The sequence below is a fragment of the Podarcis vaucheri genome (assembly GCF_965113315.1).
Source record: "Podarcis vaucheri genome assembly, chromosome: 2".
Classification (NCBI taxonomy): domain Eukaryota; kingdom Metazoa; phylum Chordata; class Lepidosauria; order Squamata; family Lacertidae; genus Podarcis; species Podarcis vaucheri.
The window spans coordinates 3,026,642-3,051,386 of record NC_138760.1 but is presented as its reverse complement, the minus strand read 5'-3'; the positions used below and the strand labels follow the sequence as shown (position 1 = coordinate 3,051,386).

Here is a 24,745-nt window from a genome sequence, read left to right as displayed (position 1 = left end):
GGCTCGCGCGCCGCCCCTCCGGGAGGGGGCGCCGGAGGCGAAGGGAGCCTTTGAGCAGGATGCTCCCGCTGATGCCCGGAAGGGATGTCAGGTGAGAAGCGGCCCTTCGTGGTCCGTCAAAGTGCCGCTCCCTCGTGGGGGGGGGTCTTCCTGGCCTAACTCGCTGGAGGGGGGGGGGGTCCCATAGGCAGAGCGCCGCCGGCGCCTGAGGGAAGCGCCCAGCGGGGGGGATACAAATCTTCCCTGGGGATCTGCTGCTTGTGTGGATCCCACCATCGCCTGAGGGCAGCCCTGGGCGGGGGGGGGGCTGTGAAGGGCCGGATTTAGATGGAGAGCGGCCCTCGGCTACTCCTCTTGTGAGGCCCCCCATCCCCCACCCTTACGACTAGAGGAACGTGTAAGTGTTATAAACAAAATTGAGTGAAGAGAAGGATGGTGATGGGTATTTAAAATTCTGAAATTCTCAATTTCTCCTCTAAAGGACATAAGATGTTATTCTTAACTTAAATACCATGGTGATTTTCAAGAATGCATAGAATTAACACTGAAAAACTTTTGCAATTACTGAACTTTGTAAACCTGGTGTGGAATAAGCATACATTTTTAGGAAAACGAAGTTGTAATGTTATCCTTAAAAAAACACCTTGAGTTTACAAATTATATTGCCTGGGAAGTGTAAATAATATGATCATGATTACCTGACAGTGTGGCACTTTTAGAATCTACTTTATGCTGTCATTAAAAAGTCAGTTTTAAAATGGAAGTAAACTACAACCATCAAATACAATAAGGCTAAAATGTTTTTCCTAGCCTTCCTCACATAGCAAAATCATCCAAAACTTCATCAAAATTTGTCTGTCTAAGTTTGTCACTTTAAATATACAGAATGCTCAGTGCGGACAACCTCACTTGAGACATTGTGGCCCTTATTTTCATTTTTAATTCTTTTGAGTCTTGAAAAACTCCTCTCTCCTGAGCAGTTAGTGACCATAAGGCTAAGAAATAGCCACAAGATTGCTTCCACATTAGGAAAGGCCATCTGAATTTTTTCCTTGTATATAATTCGATAAAGGTCTGTATGAGACAGAGTGCTCTGCTGTAAGCCTATAGCTTTGTGTCACGTACAGGTGAAAGTGCAAAGGTTCATCAATGAGTTTCATGTCAATATCTTCTGGGTATGCTTCCATCAACAGTTCAACACCTTGCTTAATTTCTTGCTTCAAATTAGCAAGAATGGCAAACAATTGTGCAACATCACTGTACACAGTACTTCTTCTTTTTAAATTGGCTTCAAGTGCATCTAATATAGGAATAAAGGATTTTATTCTAAACCTACCGTATCTCTTGGATAGTGCATCTAAGGCATCAGGTGCACTTCTGTCATTTCTTTGCCTTTCCCTCACTCTTTGTCTTCTTATTTTGTAGTTGACATTTGGCAAGGTGGCTTTTGCTTGTTTCTCAAGCTCATCAAAATCATCTCTAATTTTCCTTTAAAAATCCAGGCGTGAACTGTACAAACTTGCACAAGAACTCAGTAACAGGTCTGATTTCTGAAGGGCTTTGCTGACCTTGTGAAAATGACCTAGCACACAGGTCCAAAAATGCAGCATAAACACAAATTCCAGTTCTTCCATTTTCTGCAAAAGATTGTTAGCTTGGAGCCTAGTCTCCCCCTTCTCCTTAACATCAGAGTACAAATGACTGAGGGCATTGGTGATAGCACTGTAACTTTCCAAAACAGCTTCTGTGGCTTTTGCGTGTGAGTCCCACCTAGTGTCTGACAAATATTTAGGCACTTTAGACTTGGGTGGCAAAAATGATTTTAGAACTGCCCATCTCTTTTTGGAGGATGAAAAGAAGGTATTAATTTCATTGATCATGCCAAAACAGTTCACTGCATCAAGGCAGCAATCCACAGCTGAACAGCCCACCAGATTTAAAGAGTGACCTGCACATGGAATAAATTTAGCAAATTGGTTTTTTGATGACTTTTGGCTGTATACCATTATACTTGCCAGCCATGTTGGCAGTATTGTCATAAGACTGCCCACGGCATTTTCTAAAGTCAGTTTCAAGCTCAGTAGTAAAATAGTTGAATACTAAATCAGCCATGCTTTCTCCTGAGTGGTCTTTTAGCTCAAGGAAAGTTAAAAATCTCTCAGTTGGCAAACCATCTTCAGGTGATACATATCTGGTAATTAAAGTCAGCTGATCAGTATGTGAAATGTCAGAAGTGGAATCTACTGAAAAGCTGAAATATCCAGCCTTTCTCACATCAGCCAGAATTGCATCCTTAACTTTTTTTGCCATGAGCTGAACAATTTCCTCACATACAGTTTTTGACAAATAAGAGGGAATGCCTGATCCAGAATGTCCATACCGATTGATATGAGCATGTAAAAATGGATGAAATTTTGCCACTAGTTCTAAAAGACCAAGATAATTGCCATTATTTGGTGATCCAAAGTGTTCATCATCTCCCCTGAATGGTAAGCCTCGTTCTACAAGAGTGCATATTACAGCAATAATTCTCTCCATAACATGCCGCCAGTACTGCTGTTCTGCTTTTATTTGTTCCTCTAGCTTGGAAGTAAACATTTGCCTTTCTTGTCATGTAGGCCAACATGGCATTCCTATGCTTCTCTGAGTTTTCATGACTTTGGATAAGATGGCGGTTGTGCCAGTCATCAAACCCTTTGATAGCTAAAGCTGTGGAAGAAGATGCAAGGTCTGGAAAGAGTTTACAAACAAAGCAAAAAAATTCCGCTCTTTTGAGGGAGAATATGCAAGCTGCTCTCGGCTATATGTTTCCCCGTTTGCTTTTGTTGAATAAAAAAGAGCTTTTGTGCAAAACTTTTTGTACACTCGTTTGGAATTTAAAAATTGCCCACAATGAACTTGAGAGGGTCCCCTCTCTACCCAGTAGGATACTTCCTCATGTGATAATTCTGACTACAAACCAACATCTGGTACAGTAGATGCATGTTTGGCATCATCTTTATCTGCATCCGGAACACCTTGGACTTGGCCTGCTATCGTATCAGGTGTGAACTGCTAAATCTGACTATTCACATTCTTTTCTTGTGGCTCTTTAGCCTCTCCCTGCCCAGTAAGTGACTCTTGAATTAGTTCTATTTTTTCAATTTGAGCTAGTATCATGGCTGCTTCCTCATAATTAGTTTGCTCAGGGGTCAGCAAACTTTTTCAGCAGGGGGCCAGTCCACTGTCCCTCAGGCGTTGTAGGGGGCCAGACTATATTTTTTTTGGGGGGGGGGGAATGAACAAATTTCTATGCCCCACAAATAACCCAGAGATGCATTTTAAATAAAGGGACACATTCTACTCATGTAAAAATATGCTGATTCCAGGACCGTCCGCGGGCTGGATTTAGAAGGCGATTGGGCTGGATGCGGCCCCCGGGCCTTAGGTTGCCTACCCATGAGCTTGCTGGTCCACATCCTGCTTCACTGTTTTTCTTTCAGGGAGGTTTTTGTCTGGTTGAATGCTTGTAGCTGGTTCAGACTGAATAGCTTCACTGCTGACTCTTGTTGCTTCAATGAGTGGTTGATGCACAAAAGCAGTGATTGGTCTTAACTTCATTATCATAGCATTTTTGAGTCTCTGTCTCTTGCGCTTGCTAGCACTACTTTCAAATCTTTTACTCATGCTTAGAATCTAAAAATAAGAATAAAAATTAATCTTCAACTGGGTAAACTTGGGCTTCTGTCACTCTTCAGTAGCTGCCACCACTCGCTGACTTCCCTATGCCTTTCTTGAGGGCTAGTGAGTCCCCTCTGGCTGACTCCTGGGGTTTGGAGATGAAAACCCCTAACTTTGTGTTTCTCCTGGAGGGTTGGCACTTGCACGTTTTTGGGCTTTTCCCCTCCCAGGACCCTACTTAAGGCACTGGTAGTGGGTGGAGCGGGTGAGACTAGGCACAGCACTAGACTGGGCTTTTAAACAAAGAACAAATATTTTCTTGACTATCTACAAGTAACAGGATTTTAAACACAAAAGGCACTTTAAATTAAACACAGAAAAGGAAAACACCACCAGGCACAAATAAAATAAGACAAAATGCAGTTCCTCTGACCCTGGCCTTCTGCCTTCTACAGGTAGTTCTGGATCCCTCCGAGGATCCCTTCCCACTGCTGCCTTCCCTGATCCCCAAGGCCTCTTTCTGCCTGTGGGCAATCTGCAGTGCATGCTGCAGGCACCAACAGGGCTCTGTGCAGTGTGAAAGATAGACTTCTCTGCCTGGGAGGGGTGAGGCCAGTGCCAGTCATGTGTGCTTGCCTTGTTCTGTTCAAGCCAAGAAGGAGGGAAGGAATGGAAGAGACTTGGGAGAGCTAGCTTGCATAGTCTTATCTGCTCCATGCGGCCTCCCACTCACACGCTCCCACTGATTAAAGTGTAGCACGTACCACTACTGACCTGACCCTTGAGCTGAGGAAGGCTGTGCAGCTGGTTGTTGACTCTCTGGGCCTGCTGGTTCTGGATTCTGAGATGGAAAATTCTGGGGTATGAGGATACTCGTCAGGGCGAAAGTCCCCGCAGATTTCTGCTGTTAGCAGAAGGAGGAAGTTCCAACCAAATACAGGAGCAAAGGAGTGGTCAGTAGACCACAGTCTTTATTGTTGCATAACAGGTCTCCACACAGAGTAAGAACATATGCGGAGCCATCATTGATACATCATCATTATGTCACAAGGAGGGAGAGGAGTCGTGAGGTTACCCAAGTTTATCAACTTGCCCTGGGTATCAGATCAAGTTCCCAACACCTTAAGTACCTGCCATCAATGGATGTTCATTGTTTCCCTCAAGGGAGGGGTGCTGTGGACTTGACGGTATATCCCAAAGATCATGGGGGAGGGTGGTATCCAAGTTGAGTATGTGACCTCTCCCTTACAGGATTATGGAGGAAGACGGTGTCCAAGTCCGCCTTTCCTTTTGAAGCAAAATGTCATTGAAATGGGGGAGAAATGCCCTCGCGTGAAATCTTGGGTTTGCATTTTGGGAGAGGGGACACTACAGTGCTGGGGAGCGGGCAGGCTGGCAAGGCCCCCTAGATTCAGAGGCCCGAGTTGCCCTGCCCTCGCATGAAGTCTTTGGTTTGCAATTTTGGGAGAGGGAAGACTGCGGCGCTGGGGAGCGGGCAGGCTGGCGAGGCCCCCTTGATCTAGAGGCCCTAGGCTTCAGCCTACTTAGCCTATACATAAATCCAGCCCTGGGGCTGTGTCTCATTTTGGGCACCGTGAAAGGACAGCAGGCATAGGGCTTAACTCCTTTCTGCTGAGGCAATTTTACAAATTTAAAATACTTAAATGATACAAAGTTAGACCAGGGGTGGGGAAGGAAAGGAGACCACCAGATTAGCATTTTTCTAATATTTTGGTTAGGGAGGCAACCTAAGATTTGTCTCGGGTATAACTTGACCAGCCTTGGGTGCAAAATGTGCCTGGCTGGCCTTCATTTGCACTCGAGACTGCATAGCAGGGGTATGGCCAAGGGTGTGGGCAAAGAGGAGCATTTTAGGAACATGGTCAAGGGAGCCAGAAAACAGAAGTAATGCAGTAAGTTGGGTCAGTCTGGGAATACAGGCAAAAGGTTTTAAAAATGGAGCATAACGGAGACTGAAAAGGAGGTAAGGTCACTCCTAGGAGTCCAAGTGGGGTGATCTGAATGTGTCATGTGAGGGATAAAGACATTTTTCTGAGGATATGGACAAGGGTGTCAAGGGTTTGTTGGAACAGACTTACACACGTTTATCAGGAATAAATTGCATTGAAGACTTAGAATTCTGAGGAAACGGGCATAGAATTGTTCTATAAGTGGAGAAAAGCCTTGGCCATAAGTAAAATGCAAGACAGCCACACATATATAGAAGAGTTCTTTTGTACAGTACTCTTCTTGGAACAGCTGCATCTGTCTTCTCACCTGCACCTTTTTTTCTTTAAACTTCTGTGTGCGTGAAGCTGTCTTTTTAGTTTACTGCATGCCCATTCTCTGATTGCTTTGTATAAGAGTATCCCTGTCTCCCATTTGTTTCAGACACGTCAAAATGCCCAATCCATTTTAAAGCTGTAATAATCACAGTAAAATTGCTTGCACTGTTACTCAATGGCCCGTAAATATCATTAACTCACATCTCAAATAGATAGAATTTTCAATCAAAGACTCGATAGAGCTTTTCAAGAGAACAGCTCTAACTCAGCCTTCATTCATTACTTTCATTTATTGTGAGGAGGGGGCTGTTGGTGTGTAAACTGTTCTGTTTGGTCCTTTGAAAACCTGTCAGTTGAAGGTGAAACTAGGTCAGACACAGTTCACAAGTCTTTGCCTCCATTAAAATAAGTGGCTTATTTCCTGCTCCTTTTTAGGCTAGTCTCCATCAGTAGAAACTACGGTAGCTACAATGATGTAACCATACATTCTATTCAGAATTCTAGCTGTCAGGTCCCACGATTATTATTATTGTAGTGGAGTATTGTGCGTTTGACAGCTTCATTGCACAAAAGACATTCAATAGGTGAATGTTTTACAGGTCCCTTCATCTCAGTATTGGCAAAACAGCTGCTCTTGAATTTTTGCCTGCTTTGCTGCTGTTGAACAACCTTTCTAGAGGAAAGAGTAGTAACCATAGTGCCAACATTAGATGACTTGGTAAAATACTCATTTTTGGCGGACTTTACACAGCTGGGGGGGGGCAGGTTCGGGTGAGCAGTGAAGGCATAGGTGAGTGATTGAGTGAGATTGGGTTGCTAAGCTTCAAACAGTGAAACTCCAGACAGAAAAGTTGTTGAGCTTTTATTAGTTTTGCCCAAAGTTAGGATAACAGAATCTGAGAGTTGGAAAGGGATCTAGTCCAACCCCCTGCAATGCAGAAATCTCTGCTAAAGCATCTGTGACAGATGGCCATCCAACTCTGATTGAAAACCCCCAAGGAAGGAGAGTCCACCAGCTTCTGAGGAAGTCTGTTTTACTGTCATTTCACAGCTCTCGCCATCGCAAAGTTCTTTGTGATGTTTAGTCAGAATCTCCTTTCCTGTATCTTGAATCCATGGGTTTGGATCCTGCCCTCAAGAGCAGGAGAAAACAAGCATGCTCCCTCCTCCATGTGACAGCCCTTAAGATATTTGAAGATGGCTGTCCTATCTCCTCTCAGTCTCTTCTTTCCCAGGCTAAACATACCCAGCTCTTTCAACTGTTCCTCATAAGGATTGGTTTCCAGACCCTTGATCATTTTGTTTGCCCTCCTCTGCACATCTTTCAGCTTGTCAACATTCATCATAAATTGTGGTGCCCAGAATTGGACATAGTATTCCAAGTGTGGTCTGACGAAGGCAGAATAGAATGGTACTATGACTTCCCTTGATCTGGACACTATGCTTCTGTTGATGCAGCCTAGAATAGCATTAGTTTTTTTGTTGCTGCATCGCACTGTTTTTGGGCAAGATTGCTTTTTTAAAAATACGGTTTTTGAGCTATTTTTATGGGAAAATGGCATAAGCAGTGCTACCTGCATGGACTGCCATACATTTGGATTTTTCCGGACATTTTCCTTATTTCCACACTGCTGCCAACTGTGGTATTCCGGATATATCTGGGAAAATCTGGATGTAAGGCAACCTTAAGTGAGATGTAAATAAGCAGGGGTTGGCAAAGTGGTTGCCAAGTAGGCAAGCTGAGGGAGTAGGGGTGGCAGCCCCTAGTTTGGAAAAAAACAAAATGTCATGTATCATTCCTTGGCCTGTCTTTGCACTTTGCACCGAGAACTTTGTACCTTACATAAGGACAAGGAGCAATCTCTTTTTTTGTGGTAACACCTGTGCTGTGGAACATCTCATCTGTTAAGTATGCTAACTGACCAGAGGAGGCAGGAATGAAACTGATGGCTTGCTCTGCTTTGTTTTCTGAAATCAGCCTTATCACTTGATAATGTCTGTACATTAGGCCAGGCTTGCTAATTAGGCCATAATACACTTGCAAGTCTTTCAAGGTGCCACAATCCTCATTTGATGGCTTTTGCTGCAAGAGAGTAAGATGGCTGCCCTTTGGGAAAACCTCTGTTTTTGTGGTTCTGGGCTTTCAAGTGCTCTGTGCTCTAATGGTCCTGGAGAGGAGCTGCTTTGCAGCCCCTAGCCTAGGCTGTAGGCTGTAGGATGTGCCTTCTGGTCCTGAGTCTTCACAAAAGAAACAGGTCATGAGGAGATATGCCTAATAATTGAAGCCTGGATCATACTTACCTAATTATATCCATGTTTTCTCACCTTGGGATTTGTCGCCATCTCCTTAAATAATAGATATAGCAAAGTCTAAAGAATGTGAAAAACAAAACTAGGTGAAAACATTTAGTCCTGGGTTTCCTAAGGAAAAGAGCATTGGCCCTGGCCAAGTTTCACTGTATGTAAAATAAGGATTAGGTTAAGGCTGAATGTTACTGACTAATGTCTATTGTAAAGACCATGGAGGGTTTTCTATTTATTTTGAGCTGAAATAGTATTTAATGTGTTAAAGATCCATGTTGTCCCCACAGCAACCCTATGTCAGGTTTCTAGCCTGTGTCCGGAGATACATTTTATGCCTTTAAATTATGTGATGGTAGGGACTAGGGAGACAAGACAACGATCTGTTCTGGGTAAAACAAGGGCTGCCAACATGGTGCCTGGGGGCATACAGAGGCCTTTCCTTGCACCCACAGGGTCTCCTAAAATCAAGCTTGAAAGAATCATTTTAGCCAATAAAATAGGGGTGCAATGTGTAATTGTGTGTGTGATGTCCATGCCAGTTTCTTCAGGTTGCAAATGCTCACGGGTCCAAAAATGCTGGCTTCCCTGGCTAGGAAGTCTCCAGTTTATGCTGCACAAGTGGTGAAATTCCTTGTGCCCTGCTGCACAAAAAAACCTTAAATGCACAGCGCAGATACCTGGATAAAAACTCTTAATTATATGAGAAACTGCTATTATATCCAGTGCTCACATCTGATAGCAAGGATGCAAAATGGTGGCTACTAAAGGCTACTTAATGAATTCATCGCTTTGCTGGAAGTTGAAGCTTGCCTTCTTTAGGCAAAAATGATTGGGAAAATAATTTTGCTGAAAAGGCAATAGACTACCCAGCTGCAAAAGAGGAAGACTCTTACACCTTTTATAATTTGTATGACAGAAGTAGCACCTGCTGAAATCCCCTTTGACACAACTATAGCAAAGGTGTAAGAGCCTCCTCTCTTGCATCTGGCTACCCTTGCTGGTTGTTTACAACCGCACAAGTGGTGCAGTTTGTTGTTTAGTCGTTTAGTCGTGTCCGACTCTTCGTGACCCCATGGACCAGAGCACATCAGGCACTTCTGTCTTCCACTGCCTCCCGCAGTTTGGTCAAACTCATGCTGGTAGCTTCGAGGACACTATCCAACCATCTCGTCCTCTGTCGTCCCCTTCTCCTTGTGCCCTCAATCTTTCCCAACATCAGGGTCTTTTCCAGGGAGTCTTCTCTTCTCATGAGGTGGCCAAAGTATTGGAGCCTCAGCTTCATGATCTGTCCTTCCAGTGAGCACTCAGGGCTGATTTCCTTAAGAATGGATAGGTTTGATCTTCTTGCAGTCCATGGGACTCTCAAGAGTCTCCTCCAGGACCATAATTCAAAAGCATCATTTCTTTGGCTATCAGCCTTCTTTATGGTCCAGCTCTCACTTCCATACACCACTACTGGGAAAACCATAGCTTTTACTATATGGACCTTTGTTGGCAAGGTGATGTCTCTGCTTTTTAAGATGCTGTCTAGGTTTGTCATTGGACCTTTGTATATGGACCTTTGTTGGCAAGGTGATGTCTCTGCTTTTTAAGATGCTGTCTAGGTTTGTCATTCTCCCAGTACAATACAATACAATACAAGCGGTACAATAGCCACCCATATAAACATTATGAGCGGAATTCAACTAATGAGTCCTGTTAGTAGAAGCCCTGTGCAAGGGCTTTTGCTGGCACATTGAGGCTTCCCTCCACGCCTCCTGATATTGGCTCTGAGGGGGTCAGGAGAGTCCCCAAAACAGCAGGCAGGGGAAGGATGTTTCCATCTGGTAAGCTGAAATGCTTGTCTGGAGAGAGAAATTGCCTTAGGGTGGTGTTGAGTTCCTTTCTATATTTCAGATTTCTTAAGGTGCTGTTAGCAATGAAGGAGCATGTGAGAGATGTTTAATCTGAGCAAAAGTACAGCCACGAGATTTGGTCATTGGGCAAAGGAGGATAGGTAAGAAAATGAGATAGTTCAGTAGCCCTACAAAAAGTGAAAATGCTTTTGCTGTTCTTGAGCTATTGTTTTGACCTTCTCAAGGTTACAGATAAATCCCCTGAGCAAATGAAAAGATCCGCCGTGGAGAGTGAATTGCTCTCTTGCTGTGGTGCACTTTCTCTCAGCCTTGTGTTGCAATTCAATAAAATCTGAAACGGGGAAAGAACCTTGACAGGCGTATGTCAAAGTAAAATTACAGGGGGGTTGCTGTCTGCGTTCAGTGATTTTCCTCTTTTCCACTTCACTGGTTTTAAGAATGCTCTCTCTCTCTTGCAGAGAGCCTGCTGGTGGTGCAATTTAAAAATGCAAATGCCTCATAGACAGGAGGACTTTGTAAGAAGAATTACATTTAAACAAAAGTCTTTTACTTTAGAGAGTTGTTGAATTAGATTGACCACTCACATTTGATTAATCAATGACAAACAGTTTCCTCTGGCCACATGGTGGGAGTGTTGTCTAGAGGTTTGGCAGATTCTCACCCAGTTTCTAAATTCTCAGATAGCTAAGGACTGGATGCAAGACCTAACACAATTTTGGATGGGAAGTAGTTGGGACTTGCAGCTAAAAAGGCAACTTGGAACAAGCTGCTGGGATTTTTGTTGTGCTTTTGAGTCTAAAAAAGTGACTGGTCAAAGACAAAAGCATGACGTTAGAAGGTAGTTTTATGTGATAAATGGAAGCAGCAACAGCAGAATTTGGTGGCTGAGTCTGGTGAAAGTCTTCTGTTTTCAAGATTGAATGGGTGAATTTAGACTTAATTAAATCTTAATTAAGAGTATGTTCATGTTAGCGCCTTAGATGCATCAAAGTCATACACTCCCACAGTGCATTTCATGCTGTCTTTGCATGGTGGGGAATGTCTTCATCTAACACAAATGACCTTTTTGATCCTTCCCCCTGCAACCACCCCAACTTCTATTGTTACCTGCATATGTATGTTCACCTGGGCATGTGCTGCAGCTGTTTCAAACATTTGTGAAGTGAATGCAGTTTAATGTTAAATTGAGGCTGGTTTGAGAAATGGCAGTATTGGTCAAACTATAGGATCAATATGGATAACGGCTAAAGTTGTGTGAATGCAGCTTCCAAAACTAGCATTGGGCGCAGAGTAGGTGGTAATGTGAACGTATCTGAAGTCTGAAGTCCTACTGAATACAGTACATACAATCTCTCCTAAACGTCTTCATTCCAACACGAATACCTCGAATGAGTTAAAAGCTAAATAATTCTAAGCACTCATCCTCAATGCAGTTTAATGTGGATTTGAAGCTGCTAGTCTTTTTGCAGCACCCATATGACACCCTCATCCGATTGACAGTCTGCACTTCCCTCCTCATTAAATTCAGGTTTTCCTGATCCACAAATAATCATGTAAGGGAAGAAAATCCAATATAAAATTGCATGTTGCATGACTGTGGATGCACTGAAGCAAATTGTGTGGGTGACTCCCCGCCCCCATGTGGTGACATTTTTCTGGGTGCCTTCTGAGTGTCATATCCCCTACTTCTATTTTGTTTCCATCAGCCCAAAAGAAAGGATGCAGCTTGCCCTTTTCTCACCTGCTGTTGCTGAAGGTACATTCTTACTATTTTTATTCGTAAAGCAGCTATTTTGTGCAGAACTTCTTTTTCACAAAACAGTTGTATTGAAAATTAAAATTTGCCCTTGCAAGTGCAGCAGGCAGGAAAGGAAGCAGCAGGTTTTTGACTGCCTTAAGGCCCAAATACATGCCCACAATGGACCTCAGGTTTCCTGGTTTGGAGGTATACATAGCTTTAAAGGTTTTTTACTGTTCTTTTGTGCAAATCTGGTATATGAACAGGTAAACAAATGCCTATGCACATAATGGACTTTGGGTTTCTGGAACGTATGTTGAGCAGGAAAGTACTCTTGCAAAACCCTTTCTCCCCCAAGCAGTGGCCAGATTTCATGAGGCCAAAGGTACACACACAGAGTTTGTGTCCTTTGGAGAATAGAAGACATGTCTGAGACTGGCGTGTTTTAAGAAGTAGGGTTTAGTCACCTATCTACAGTCTGCATGGATGGAGTCCAGATCTTACAGCATGGCTCACAGAAGTGCAGGGAATCATAGAATCATAGAATCATAGAGTTGGAAGAGACCACAAGGGCCATCGAGTCCAACCCCCTGCCAAGCAGGAAACACCATCAGAGCACTCCTGACATAGGGAACTTTCCTCCAAAATGGATCTCCCCCTTACTTCCTCCTTCTTCTGTCCAGAAACCCTTGTTTCAAATCTCCCTTGTCCTGTCCCTCAAACACAGTTACCCCAGCAACCTTTGTGACATCTGACTCCCCAGGCCAAAGAATCCTTCTATGGCCCATCAACACCTTTTTGTAATACTAACAGGTCTGCTCTTCCCCTAACCAGCCAAGCTGGGTTGCATACAGCAGCCCAGGAATATCCTGAATTCCCTGTCTGACACAGTTTTGTACTTTCATCCATATCACATTCAATCAAAATCCTAGTATTTATTCGGTCTTGGTGTTTCGGTGGATCCCCCCTATTTCTATAACACCTTTTAGTGAGGGGTGAAGAACAAATGCATCCCATAATGCACTGCGGTGGGAGAATGGGAAACATATTTTGGTGGCGCACAGTTGAAGGAACTTGTGTGTGAAGGTGCACAAGCATGCACACTGAAACAGTGACCCATGCAAACATTAATGTCTCAGTGTGGACACAGCTTCAGTTGCAAAGCACTTCATCACTACCAGGATCCAGTGGTGCTTTCTCTTACATTATCTTGGGATGGAGATTGAGGATGAGCATTGTGTGTGCTATTTAGGTTTTCAGGGTGAAGAAATTTCATACACTTGTTTCCTCTGTTTTTCTAAGGGACAGCACAAATTGGTGCCCTTACAAGTTCCACTTGTCTCGAATCAGATACCACCTCCCAACTTCGTTACAGCTTCATCATCAGCTAAATTATCCGGACAGATGTCTTCCTTATCCTCTTGTGGTTAGCACCTAAGTGTTTCTGTGTTATGAAAAAGGTTAGTTATACAGACCCAAGCTTTTCCTCTGTAATCACCCATCATGGCTGGATTAGATTAACAGAAACATATTGGGAGGAATTCAGTGTTGCACTAACACAAATTTTCCATTAGCACAAGCATTTTTGCTTGCCTGACAAAATGATCCCCCCTTTCCCCTTATCCGCACCCCCAGAAATGATTTGGAAAGCAAGTCTCATTAAGCTAGCAGGTTCGGTGCTGGTTCCTGCTAGTGCAACTACTTAGCTGAATCCGATCCATTGTATATTCCAGGGCTGCTTGCCCCATGCATGTCTTTCCTTTGGTCCATACCCAGCTTGTCATGACAGTCCGACTCTTTCTAGATACCAAGTATTTAGAGGTACTAGGTCACTGCAAACTATCACAGATCTCTAAAATGTGTCTTGGCTTACTCTTGATTGCACTTAATGAAAAAGGCAGGAGTTCTCTAGCCTGTCTCAAGCAATTCTTGCAAATCTTTTAGGTAAGACATGTCCAACCCGTCGATCCTGATTGATCAGTCGATCAGGGGGTTGCTCTTGGTCGATGGCGGGCCCAAGGCACCCTGAGCACAGCACGCTCCTCAATAAGCAGAAAGACAGCGGCTCCAAAGCACGAAAAGAGCTCTGCAGCCCAGCTGGTTTGAAGAGAGAGGCAGGATCGGCATCGCCTGCCCACCCTGCACCCATCCTTGCCCCTTCGGGGGAAGCAGCCAGCGCCCACCTGCCCACCCTGTACCCATTCCTGCACCCATTGGGAGCAGCTCGTGGTGTGCACCCGCCCACCCTACACCCATCCCTGGTTTTTATACTGGATCGTAGATCACACCCTACTTGTTGGACATGCCTGTTTTAGGTCATTCTCATACTGCTTCCTGCTGTTGGGGATTACCACTTTGAGAATTCATTCCACTTTGTGAAATACATAGACCTCTATTGGAAAGTGAGTGATCAGAAGGTCGCGGTTCGAATCCCCACGACGGGGTTAGCTCCCGTTGCTCGATCCCTGCTCCTGCCAACCTAGCAGTTCGAAAGTACGTCAAAGTGCAAGTAGTTAAATAGGTACCGCTCCGGCGGGAAGGTAACCGGCGTTTCCGTGCACTGCTCTGGTTTGCCAGAAGCAGCTTAGTCATGCTGGGCACATGACCAGCTGTACGCCGGCTCCCTCGGCCAGTAAAGCAAGATGAGCGCGACAACCCCAGAGTCGGTCATGACTAGACCTAATGGTCAGGGGTCCCTTTACCTTTACCTAAGTAAGGGAGTGCCAGAATAATGTGGTATACTGAATCATAGAATAGAATCATAGAATCATAGAGTTGGAATAGACCACAAGGGCCATCGAGTCCAACCCCCTGCCAAGCAGAAAACACCATCAGAGCACTCATAGAATCATAGAATCATAGAGTTGGAATAGACCACAAGGGCCATAGAGTCCAACCCCCTGCCAAGCAGGAAACACCATCAGAGCACTCCTGACATATGGTTGTCAAGCCTCTGCTTAAAGACCTCCAAAGTAGGAGACTCCACCACACTCCTTGGCAGCAAATTCCACTGTCCAACAGCTCTTACTGTCAGGAAGTTCTTCCTAATGTTTAGGTGGAATCTTCTTTCTTGTAGTTTGGATCCATTGCTCCGTGTCCGCTTCTCCGGAGCAGCAGAAAACAACCTTTCTCCCTCCTCTATGTGACATCCTTTTATATATTTGAACATGGCTATCATATCACCCCTTAACCTCCTCTTCTCCAGGCTAAACATGCCCAGCTCCCTTAGCCGTTCCTCATAAGGCATCGTTTCCAGGCCTTTGACCATTTTGGTTGCCCTCCTCTGGACACGTTCCAGTTTGTCAGTGTCCTTCTTGAATTGTGGTGCCCAGAACTGGACACAGTACTCCAGGTGTGGTCTGACCAGAGCAGAATACAGTGGCACTATTACTTCCCTTGATCTAGATGCTATACTCCTATTGATGCAGCCCAGAATTGCATTGGCTTTTTTAGCTGCCGCGTCACACTGTTGGCTCATGTCAAGTTTGTGGTCAACCAAGACTCCTAGATCCTTTTCACATGTACTGCTCTCAAGCCAGGTGTCCCCCATCTTGTATTTGTGCCTCTCATTTTTTTTGCCCAAGTGCAATACTTTACATTTCTCCCTGTTAAAATTCATCTTGTTTGTTTTTGCCCAGTTCTCTAATTTGTCAAGGTCGTTTTGAAGTGTGATCCTGTCCTCTGGGGTGTTAGCCACCCCTCCCAGTTTGGTGTCATCTGCAAATTTGATCAGGATGCCCTTGAGTCCATCATCCAAGTCGTTGATAAAGATGTTGAATAAGACCGGGCCCAAGACAGAACCCAAGACCTTGGTTAGAGCATGGGCAGGCAAACTAAGGCCCTGGGGGCCAGATCCAGCCCAATCACCGTGTAAATTCGGCCCGCGGACGGTCTGGGAATCAGCGTGTTTTTACATGAATAGAAGGTGTCCCTTTGTTTAAAATGCATCTCTGGGTTGTTTGTGGGGCATAGGAATTTGTTCATCCCCCCCCCAATTTAGTCCTGCCCCCCACAAGGTCTGAGGGACAGTGGACCGGCCCACTGCTGAAAAAGTTTGCTGACCCCTGGGTTAGAGCGTTGAACTTAGGACCAGTGAGAAAAGTTCAAATCTCATGCATATATGAAGCTCACTAGATGGCCTTGGGCCAATCACTCCAAATATCATGGAGCCATTGTGAGGATAAAAGGACCATACTTGCATGCTTAGCCACTTGGAAGAAGAGAATAAGGGGAAAATTGCAGGCAACTGGATTTATAGAAATTTTATTGGAAAAGTATTTTTAAAAGCATTTCTGCGTTTTAAAAAGGTATGTATTCTGTTGCTCCTTTTGGAGAATCCCTGTGGTGATCTTGCAGTGACATTTTGAGTATTTTTTGCCATTGGTAGCCTGACAGAGTAGATTAGGATGGTCCCCAAACCTTTGCAGTAGATTTCGAGAGCTGATAAAATATAGGAGAGCCTCTGGAGAGAAGGACAAAAAACATATTTCATAAAATGTAATTGTAAGCACCTCAAAATGGTTCACAACAAGAATAAAGTCACATCATTAAAAGCAGTTAACAGCTATTTAAAACATTCAAACAATAATTAAAATCAGTGATAAGCTAAAAACAGATCAAAGCACCTTGCAAACATTCCACCTAGCTAGGTAGGTTTATCTAAACAAAAAACAGATCAAAGCAGTTGATTAGGCACATATGGGATAAGACAATCTCACAAGTAAGCTGGTTATAGTACCCAAATACATTCTCGAATCCATGTAGCATCAGTTGTGCCAAGTTTGATGAAGCTGGAAGTGAGAAGGGTCCCATAAGAGCAAGATATTAATACAAGGATATCTCATCCAGGCACAGCAAGGGCTAATCAACTGTTCTCACTCTCCAAATTGAACAGGTTTAACACTCCAGAAGATGAGTTCCTCAAAGTTTTACTTGTTTTCTACTGTATTTAAAAACATACTTACAGTTCAAAAAAGGAAAAAGGAAGATGTGAATTTCTAGCTCTTCTCACCAGAGTAGCTATATTAAAGAAAAAGAAAATGAAAGGACATACCCATTATAAACAAATCCTGCAGCTTTCAAAGAGGACTTTTCTTTATTTAGCTGACCAAACAGGTATACCTAGCTCAAGGCAAGGGTGGCTAACGCTTGGTCTGGATACCAGATCAGCCGCTGCCCCTGCAAATATTTCTGCAGTGGCAGTAAGAAAAAAGGTTGACACAGCTCTGGGAATGTTAATTGTTTCCTCCCTGGTAATTTTCCTATTTGATGGTCATGGAGGGACAGTAAACTCCATCCTGATCTGTCATGGACTGGTTGGACTCAGAGGAATGGTGTGAGGTACCAGCTGGGGAACCTCTTAAGGGAGGAAGGCTCAGAGCCCAGGGTTTTGGTGGTGGGACAATGAGTGGCCAGGTGAAGAAGACTGGGAGATGGTGGGGTCGGAAGCTGAAGAGGTAACAGGCTTTAGTGAGCAGGGAGAGTCTGTGGCAGAGAGAAGTCCAGAAGCGGGAGAGGAGCGAGGCCAAGAGGCAGAGGCCTGGCAGCACCATTGTCTCAGGCCAGCCACTCCTTAGCTGTAACCATTGCTTTTTTCTTCTTCTAAAAAAAGATGTTTAGGGGTACTCTCATTTTGACTTAAGAAAATCACCATTTTATAGTTCAAATTGGGAAAAATAAATACAGTAAATGAACAAAAGTACAAAGATTATTAAAATGTTTAGGGGTATGCGTCCCCCTGCGTCCCCCCCCCAAAAAAAATTCTGGTTGGGTGATGGTAAGAGGGGGTGGAGAGTAGGGCTGTGTGATAAATCGCTATACTGGTATTGAAATAACATTGTGATAAGTGTTTCAACAAGGCAATATGCAGGGAACCAAAGTTCTGTTTGAGGATAAACCCTCACACAAAGCAGTGACCTCTTTCGTTTTCAGGGTATCATTCCATTTGGAGCTCAGCTAATTATGCAGAGCCTGCTGACAATCCAGGAGGGACCTCCCACAGAACTAAACAAAGAAAAGGAAAGCACTTCTTTCTTTCCTCACACTCACCCCCACCAGTGAAAAAAGAGGGGGAAGAGTTTTCTGGTGGTGTTTATGTTGTTGGTTCCCCTTAAATGAAGAAGAAGAGTTTGGATTTGATATCCCGCCTTTCACTCCCCTTCAGGAGTCTCAAAGCGGCTAACAATCTCCTTTTCCCTTCCTCCCCCACAACAAACACTCTGTGAGGTGAGTGGGGCTGAGAGACTTCAGAGAAGTGTGACTGGCCCAAGGTCACCCAGCAGCTGCAGGTGGAGGAGCGGAGACGCAAACCCGGTTCCCCAGATTATGAGTCCACTGCTCTTAACCACTACACCACACTGGCTCTTTTTCCTCCATATTAAAAGGGAAGCTTTTTTATTATTTAAAGGAAACTATCTCTTTGCCTGCTTGCCCTCCCTCCCTTTGATAAAAAGGGAGAGATTGGTGGGATGGGGTCCTTCTGGGGGAGGGTGGAGGGGAGAAGATTTAGCAGGCTGCTTTATGCTGAAATGGGAGGTTGGGTGCTATGGGAGATGATGGGAGAGGGTGTTTTTCAGTAAGCAGTGCAAGCAAATGTATTTCTACTCACAAGCAAGCCCTACTGAATTCAATGAGGCTTGCTCCCAGGAAAGTAGAAGTAAGTTTAGTTGAACTCAGTGGGGCTTTTAAATATTAAATTTATTATATGGATGTTTATTTAATATTTTTATTAACTCTACTACTTCCTGACATTTTAAGGCCCTCCACCACTGCAGGGAGCCTTGGCAAGGCCCTCGGCTGCTGTGAGGAGGTACGGCAGGACCCTCTGCCACTGCGGGGAGGCACAGCAAGGCCCTCTGTTGCTGCAAATATATATTGTGAGATATCAGGATATTTAGCTGGTGATATATCATGATGTTGAAAACCAGATATCGCCCAGCCATAGTGGAGAGTCTTATGAAGGCACAGCTGAACAATGTTACTTTAACTGCTGGAGTTTTAGACTGGCCTTGGACAATGCTGTGAACTAGATAAGCAGGTGCTGTAAATTTGCCAGCTCATTGGGAGGGGGAGAGGTTAGGAGTCTCAGCATTCTCATAAATCCAAGTCTCTCAAAATAGATCCAAAGTTCTATTTCTGCAATCACCCCCCCCCCCCAGGGTTAGTGGCACACAATTCTTAGATTCTGACACCTCCTGCAAGCAGGGTTAGAATTTGGGGTGAGCAGGATAAGAGTTGGGGCATTACCGGTATTTGACATTTGGGGTACTGAGAAGCATTCTACCTGTAATCCTCCAGGATGTGGGAGGAGGAAGCAATTAAATGGCCAGAACTTACAAAGCAGCAGCTTTCAGATAAAGGCACTGTGGACTGGGAAAGCCTTAATAGAACTTTACCCGTCCACATTGCAACACTAGCTAATCCAACTACCATAAAAAGTGACCACAAATCAGGTTTGAGAGATGGAGGAACCATGCAGGGGACAACAAAAGAACACTGGAATGCAACTACAGTCATACCTTGGGTTGAATGTGCTTCGGGATGCGCGCGTTTGAGTTGCGCTCCGTGGCAACCCGGAAGTAACAAAGCACGTTACTTCCGGGTTTCACCACTTGCGCATGTGCAGACGCTCAAAATGATGTCATGTGCATGTGCAAAGCGCCGAAACGTGGCACGCGCAAACGCGCGTACACGGGTTAAGTTTGCTTCTAGATGCGAATGGGGCTCTGGAACGGATCCTGTTCGCATCTAGATGTACCGCTGTACAATTGGTGAAGTGGATCCTCTGTTCAAAAAAGTAAACAAAAGGCAGCAGTTCCATAGACAGGGATTACTATGGAAGCACCTCTAGTTGCAGAGCTGGAAAGGGGTAAAAACATACTGATTGCTGCTGTTCTCTGTAGGTGAAATCCTATGTTTATGTGTCTAAAGTTGCACATCTGTTTACGAGTCTGTGTTCAGTAACTAACGCTGTCAAAGTTCCCCAGCTAACCATTTAAACCTTTCCATGGGTTATGTGTATAGTGTCCTTAGTCATTTATTTTAAAAGAACGAGTCCTCTTCATCTTAAAATAACAAGTCCTCTTCAGTGTATGGAGAGGCAAGATAAGTGTTAAATATAGTCACAAAAGCCAGTTCTGTCAGAGAGCAAAGCCACTGATGAAATATATTTGAGAGCTGAACTGATAAATTTCCAGTAAAAAATGTTTTTTTGGTTTGTACTACAGCCTGACAGTGTATAAAAAGTAACATCAGCCCACCTATGTGTTAAAGCAGATGTAGCCAATGTGGTGTCCTCCAAATTGTTGTAGTACTAGAACTCACATCACCCCTGACCTTTGGTTATGTTGGCTGGGACCAACGGGAGTTGAAGTCTAACAGGCTTCCTCAACCTCAGCCCTCCAGATGTTTTTGGCCTACAACTCCCATGATCCCTAGCTAACAGGACCAGTGGTCAGGGATGATGGGAATTGTAGTCTCAAAACATCTGGAAGGCCGAGGATGAGGAAGCCTGTCTAAGAACATACGATGGTTGCTACATTGACTTTCCCTATGCTGCCAAGTGGGAAATAGGCACAACAGCAAAGTTACTTGAGTAGATTCCTATTTTATTAATAGCAAAAGTGAGTGGTGATTATATACTCTTGGAAGTGAATGCGTCTTAAGAAGTGCCTCCAGAGGTTAGAGGGGGATATCCTCTTTGTTGGCATTTTTGCTCCATTGGCATTTGTATCCATGGTGTTTGCTAGCCAGGCTCTGAATACAATTAGATTTTCATGAGGCTACAAAGGAACCTATGTAGTCTTACCTGGTGCCAAAAACAAAAGGAGGAGCAGGATATTCAGCAGCATCTTAGGAGAGAGTCACAAAATCATTAGGCAGAGTTCTCCTAACAGGGCACTTCATCCCCCTTGCCATAGTCACTCGCATATTACAGGGGTACTCAGACTCCAGATTGGATGGGCTTTCAGGAGAGTCTAAATTGAATCAAGTGACACTTCAGAGCAGTGGGGTTTCCTGATGTTCTTTGGAATACCCATATGAATTGTTTCCTTGAATAAAAGTTACAGATTTGCTCTGGGACTGCAAATGGTTGTAACACCCTCATTTGCCCTTACTACAGCATTATTCTATTTATAAATCAGCTACATTTTTGCAGGTACTATACTGCGATTAACAAGGTAATGGGGAGGACAGAAGAAAACAAAATTAGACTTCAGTTCTTAGGCTGTACCAGAGCAGACATTGGAAACAGGGCTACTCCTATTAAGCTCTTTGGGGAGACCAGCCCTGTTGAGACCCTCTTTCCAATAACCATTTTGATTCCAGCTGGTCATTTAATAATTACGATGTGTTTCCGTGCGCTGCTCTAGTTCGCCAGAAGTGGCTTAGTCATGCTGGCCACATGACCCGGAAGCTGTACGCCGGCTCCCTCGGCCGGTAAAGTGAGATGAGTGCCGCAACCCCAGAGTCATCCGTGACTGGACCTAACGGTCAGGGGTCCCTTTACCTTTATGCTATACGGTAAAAATTTAAGCCTGAGATTATATTATTTGTTTTCCTCTGGAGTCCACATGTATTTCCTTATAACTTGTGTCATTTTGATTGCAAGCCCAAGGACCAGGGGCCGTCTTGTTATAGTATTGCCCTTATGTAATAAACTGCTCTGATGCTTTAATAAAAGTTACAAGAAGCTATGCATTCTGCCTCCTCAGCAGCAGGTCACTAGAATAATTTGGAACAATCTGACCAGGACAATGAACTTTGCAATTTCTTCCTCTGGTAAACTTTCATGTTCTGAGGCAGAACGTGGGACAGACACTGGATGAGGTGCCATTGTCATCATTTCCGGCAGCATCTAGCAGGCTGCTGTTTGAAATAGGATGCTAGACACTTTGTCCGATTCAGCAGGGCTTCTTCATTAATGGTAATTCTGCCAAAGAGGCCCAGTTCCTTACAAAAGTGCCAGGCTGGTGCCTCCAGGTTAAGCATGTTAGAAGGTTGGGGGGGGGGATATTCTAAATGCAGCTTTCTTTTAATAAGCCAAACACACTCAAATTCAGCAACCCGGTGGTGCAACCCGGAAAGTGTGTTTTTGCACAAGTGGAAGAAAAACAACAACTCACCAGCCTCCCAGTCTTCTTCTGGAGGGGGGCACTGCCAGGCTGTCACCTCTTTGATTCTGTTCTTTGGATCACCTCTGCTTGAAGTGCCTGTCAAAGTATTAAAAAAAGAAAAAAGTTAAGGCATCTTGGTTTTGGAAGTTAGTTCTAGTTTCAGAGATGGCTGCTCCATGCTTTGATATTGTGTTTGTGTGTTCACATCAGGTACATCTTTTCAGGCTTTCCTGCCTAAACATGGGGAGGCCAGGGGTGGAGTGAGCATACCTGGGGTCAGGGTTGCCAACTATAGGGGACTCTGGGTGCCTGAGCACCCACAAATTTTTCGTAGTGGGTGCTTAGCACCCATACTTCAGGGCCCCTGATGCAACCTCCGAGGTCACGCAAGGCCTCAACAGCATCTCAGAGGCTTTGTAACCTGGCTTCCAGTGGCACTGGACGTCATGCACACGGGGCACCCATAACCTAGGGCCCAAGCCTGGGGTAGAGATGCCTGGTGCCCCTCTCCAAGTTAAACCCTCACTGGCTCTTTTGAATGCATGAACAGGGCTACAGCGAGTTATGGCTATACCAGTGGTTTGTGTGTATAGCTATCACCACCAAAATATCCCAGTTTTCATATATGAAGTTTTATTTTAGGCTATCAAGTATAACCAACCATTTTTAGTGGAAGGTATACATTGTATACTAGAGTTTTAAGCTGGAACATACCTGTTCCCCACAATTCATAAAGGCTGCTCCTTCTGGCTAGGGAATGGTGATAAATTCAATTCAGTTTGAATCTCAAGGCGAATCTACCCAATTTGCACTTTCAAAAATGCTACATGAAGTGAAACACAGACATCCTTCAATATTCATTCTTTTTCTATTTTGTCATATAGTTCTACGGGCCTGCCTTTACTTCATGTATTATAGATTGTAGCCTCCTGTTTTATAGTTTGTGACATAATGCCTAGATCCTTACCTTACAGCACTTCTCCCTTCACTTGTTTGACCAGTAAGTACTTCAATCAAGTTAGTTTTGAATTTTAATCCCATCTTCCATTACATCACACACTTCAAGAAAATGGACTGGCACTCAGCCAAGTCACTCCCCCCACCTGAATGCTGCTTGTTACACCCACCCTGCTCAGTATAATCCATTCATTACTTCTTTCAGCCCAGCTTTTACAACCAGCTGAATGCTCAGCATGCAGTGCTATCAGAGCATGTCTCTCCAGCCTAGAGTGCCCAGAGCTTTGCTACAGATAGCAAGTTATTAAGTTTTCTTACACCAGCAGCATCAATATTATAGACACAGCATGCTCGACTGGGTTTTAGAGCAGACAGGAGCAATTCTCTTACCCTCCAAGACCTCTGGAGAAACTTTGTTCTCACAAGTTTCAATGTGCAATTTTAACTCCTGCTTTGGAACTCTGTGACGGGCATTGTAGGGGCATGTTGCGAGCTCTCTGGCGATCTTCTGGTTGTTCTGGGAAAAAGTCAGAAGTTAACAGTGCAGAGCTAGGCCTCCATCAAACCCACCCAGAACTCAAGAATGAAAGGGGATGTTCTCTACTATGATAACATGCCCACTTAATCCATGTTGGCTTCATATGGGATGATTATAGATTCTCTTCCTCTCTAGAGAATAGTAGAATAATTGAACCCAGCATTCTTCACTGGATCCACCATGGCTTTCCTAGAAGACCTCGCTACCTGGTCAGTCCTATTCACAGAGAGGAGACAGAGGGGTGAAGAACATGTGGCTGTCCAGATGTGGCAGGACTTCAACTCCCATCAGCCCCAGCCACTGGTCAATGTGCAGGAATGGTGGGAGTTGGAGTCCAGCAACATCTAGAGGGTCACAGGTTCCCCACTCCTGGATTAAACAAAGGGTGTATATTTGAAAAAAAACAACAACAGTTAAGTTAATGATTCTTTACTCCTCATCCCACTTGGACAAGTCATTTCACTATGAACAGATGTGCCAGTTAGTAAGCCCCCACCCCAGAAAAACCATTGCGGACTTTGTGAAGAATAGTTCCTTTTTTATTTTTAGGACTGCTTTTCTCTAGAGGGCTAGAATATCTAAATCTGGATTGACTTTACTTTGGAGAGGATTAATGGAGTGCTGGTGTAATTTGCAAATATGTGCAGAATTGCACTAATTGCTTGGTTTGTGTCTTCCCCCATGTCTGATTTCTGTTCAGAGTTAGGATGCCACCTCTGGAAACAGTTCAAGGCCACAGGCCTTTGGCAGGACTCATCCATCTCCCTTTCTCCAAAGAATGTGTGTCTGTGCATTGCCAGCTATAAAGCCAAGGCTGCATTCAGCAGCAAAATGCAGTGCTGCATCTCTCCTCAAATGTGGACCTCTTTGTATATTTGAATCTCTTCAGTTTAATTTCAAAGACCAACTTACTATAGCATAGTTTATGATGCACGAGCATCTCTTAACTTTATGTATATACAGTGGTGCCCCGCAAGACGAATGCCTCGCAAGACGGAAAACTCGCTAGACGAAAGAGTTTTCCGTTTTGGAGGTGCTTCGCAAAACGAATCTCCTATGGGCTTGCTTCGCAAGACGAAAATGTCTTGCGAGTTCCTGCAGGTTTTTTTTCCCTTTCTCCCCTTTTTCTAAGCCGCTAAGCCGCTTATCAGCTGATCCGATAAGCTGATAAGCCGCTAAAAGCCGCTAATAGTGCTAATCCGTCAATGGGCTTGCTTCGCAAGACGAAAAAACTGCTAGACGAAGAGAATCACAGAACGGATTCTTTTTGTCTTGCGAGGCACCACTGTAGT

General features: G+C 44.3%; 1 protein-coding gene and 1 long non-coding RNA gene across 10 annotated transcripts in view; one reads left to right on the top strand and one right to left on the bottom strand.

The window, feature by feature from the left end:
• The first annotated feature begins 19 nt into the window (after positions 1-19).
• LOC309524535 lies at positions 20-2,853 on the top strand. Its single transcript, XR_014215981.1, has 2 exons — positions 20-91; positions 1,426-2,853. It is a non-coding gene; the product is annotated as an uncharacterized lncRNA (long non-coding RNA).
• Positions 2,854-16,090: 13,237 nt separating this feature from the next.
• Positions 16,091-24,745, bottom strand: part of LOC309524457 (gametocyte-specific factor 1-like) — a 34,051-nt gene continuing 25,396 nt past the window's right edge. For 8 of the 9 annotated variants that reach the window (XM_082209056.1, XM_082209054.1, XM_082209053.1 and 5 more), the window contains 5 exons: positions 23,306-23,432; positions 21,968-22,054; positions 20,650-20,692; positions 16,808-16,862; positions 16,091-16,305 (listed from right to left, as the gene is read on the bottom strand). In XM_082209056.1, coding sequence (XP_082065182.1) covers positions 16,841-16,862; positions 20,650-20,692; positions 21,968-22,054; positions 23,306-23,432 — 279 coding nt within the window. In that variant the 3' untranslated portion in view covers positions 16,091-16,305; positions 16,808-16,840. Of the gene's footprint in view, positions 16,306-16,807; positions 16,863-20,432; positions 20,693-21,967; positions 22,055-23,305; positions 23,433-24,745 lie in introns of those variants that run through there. The other variant, XM_082209055.1, reaches the window with a different exon arrangement.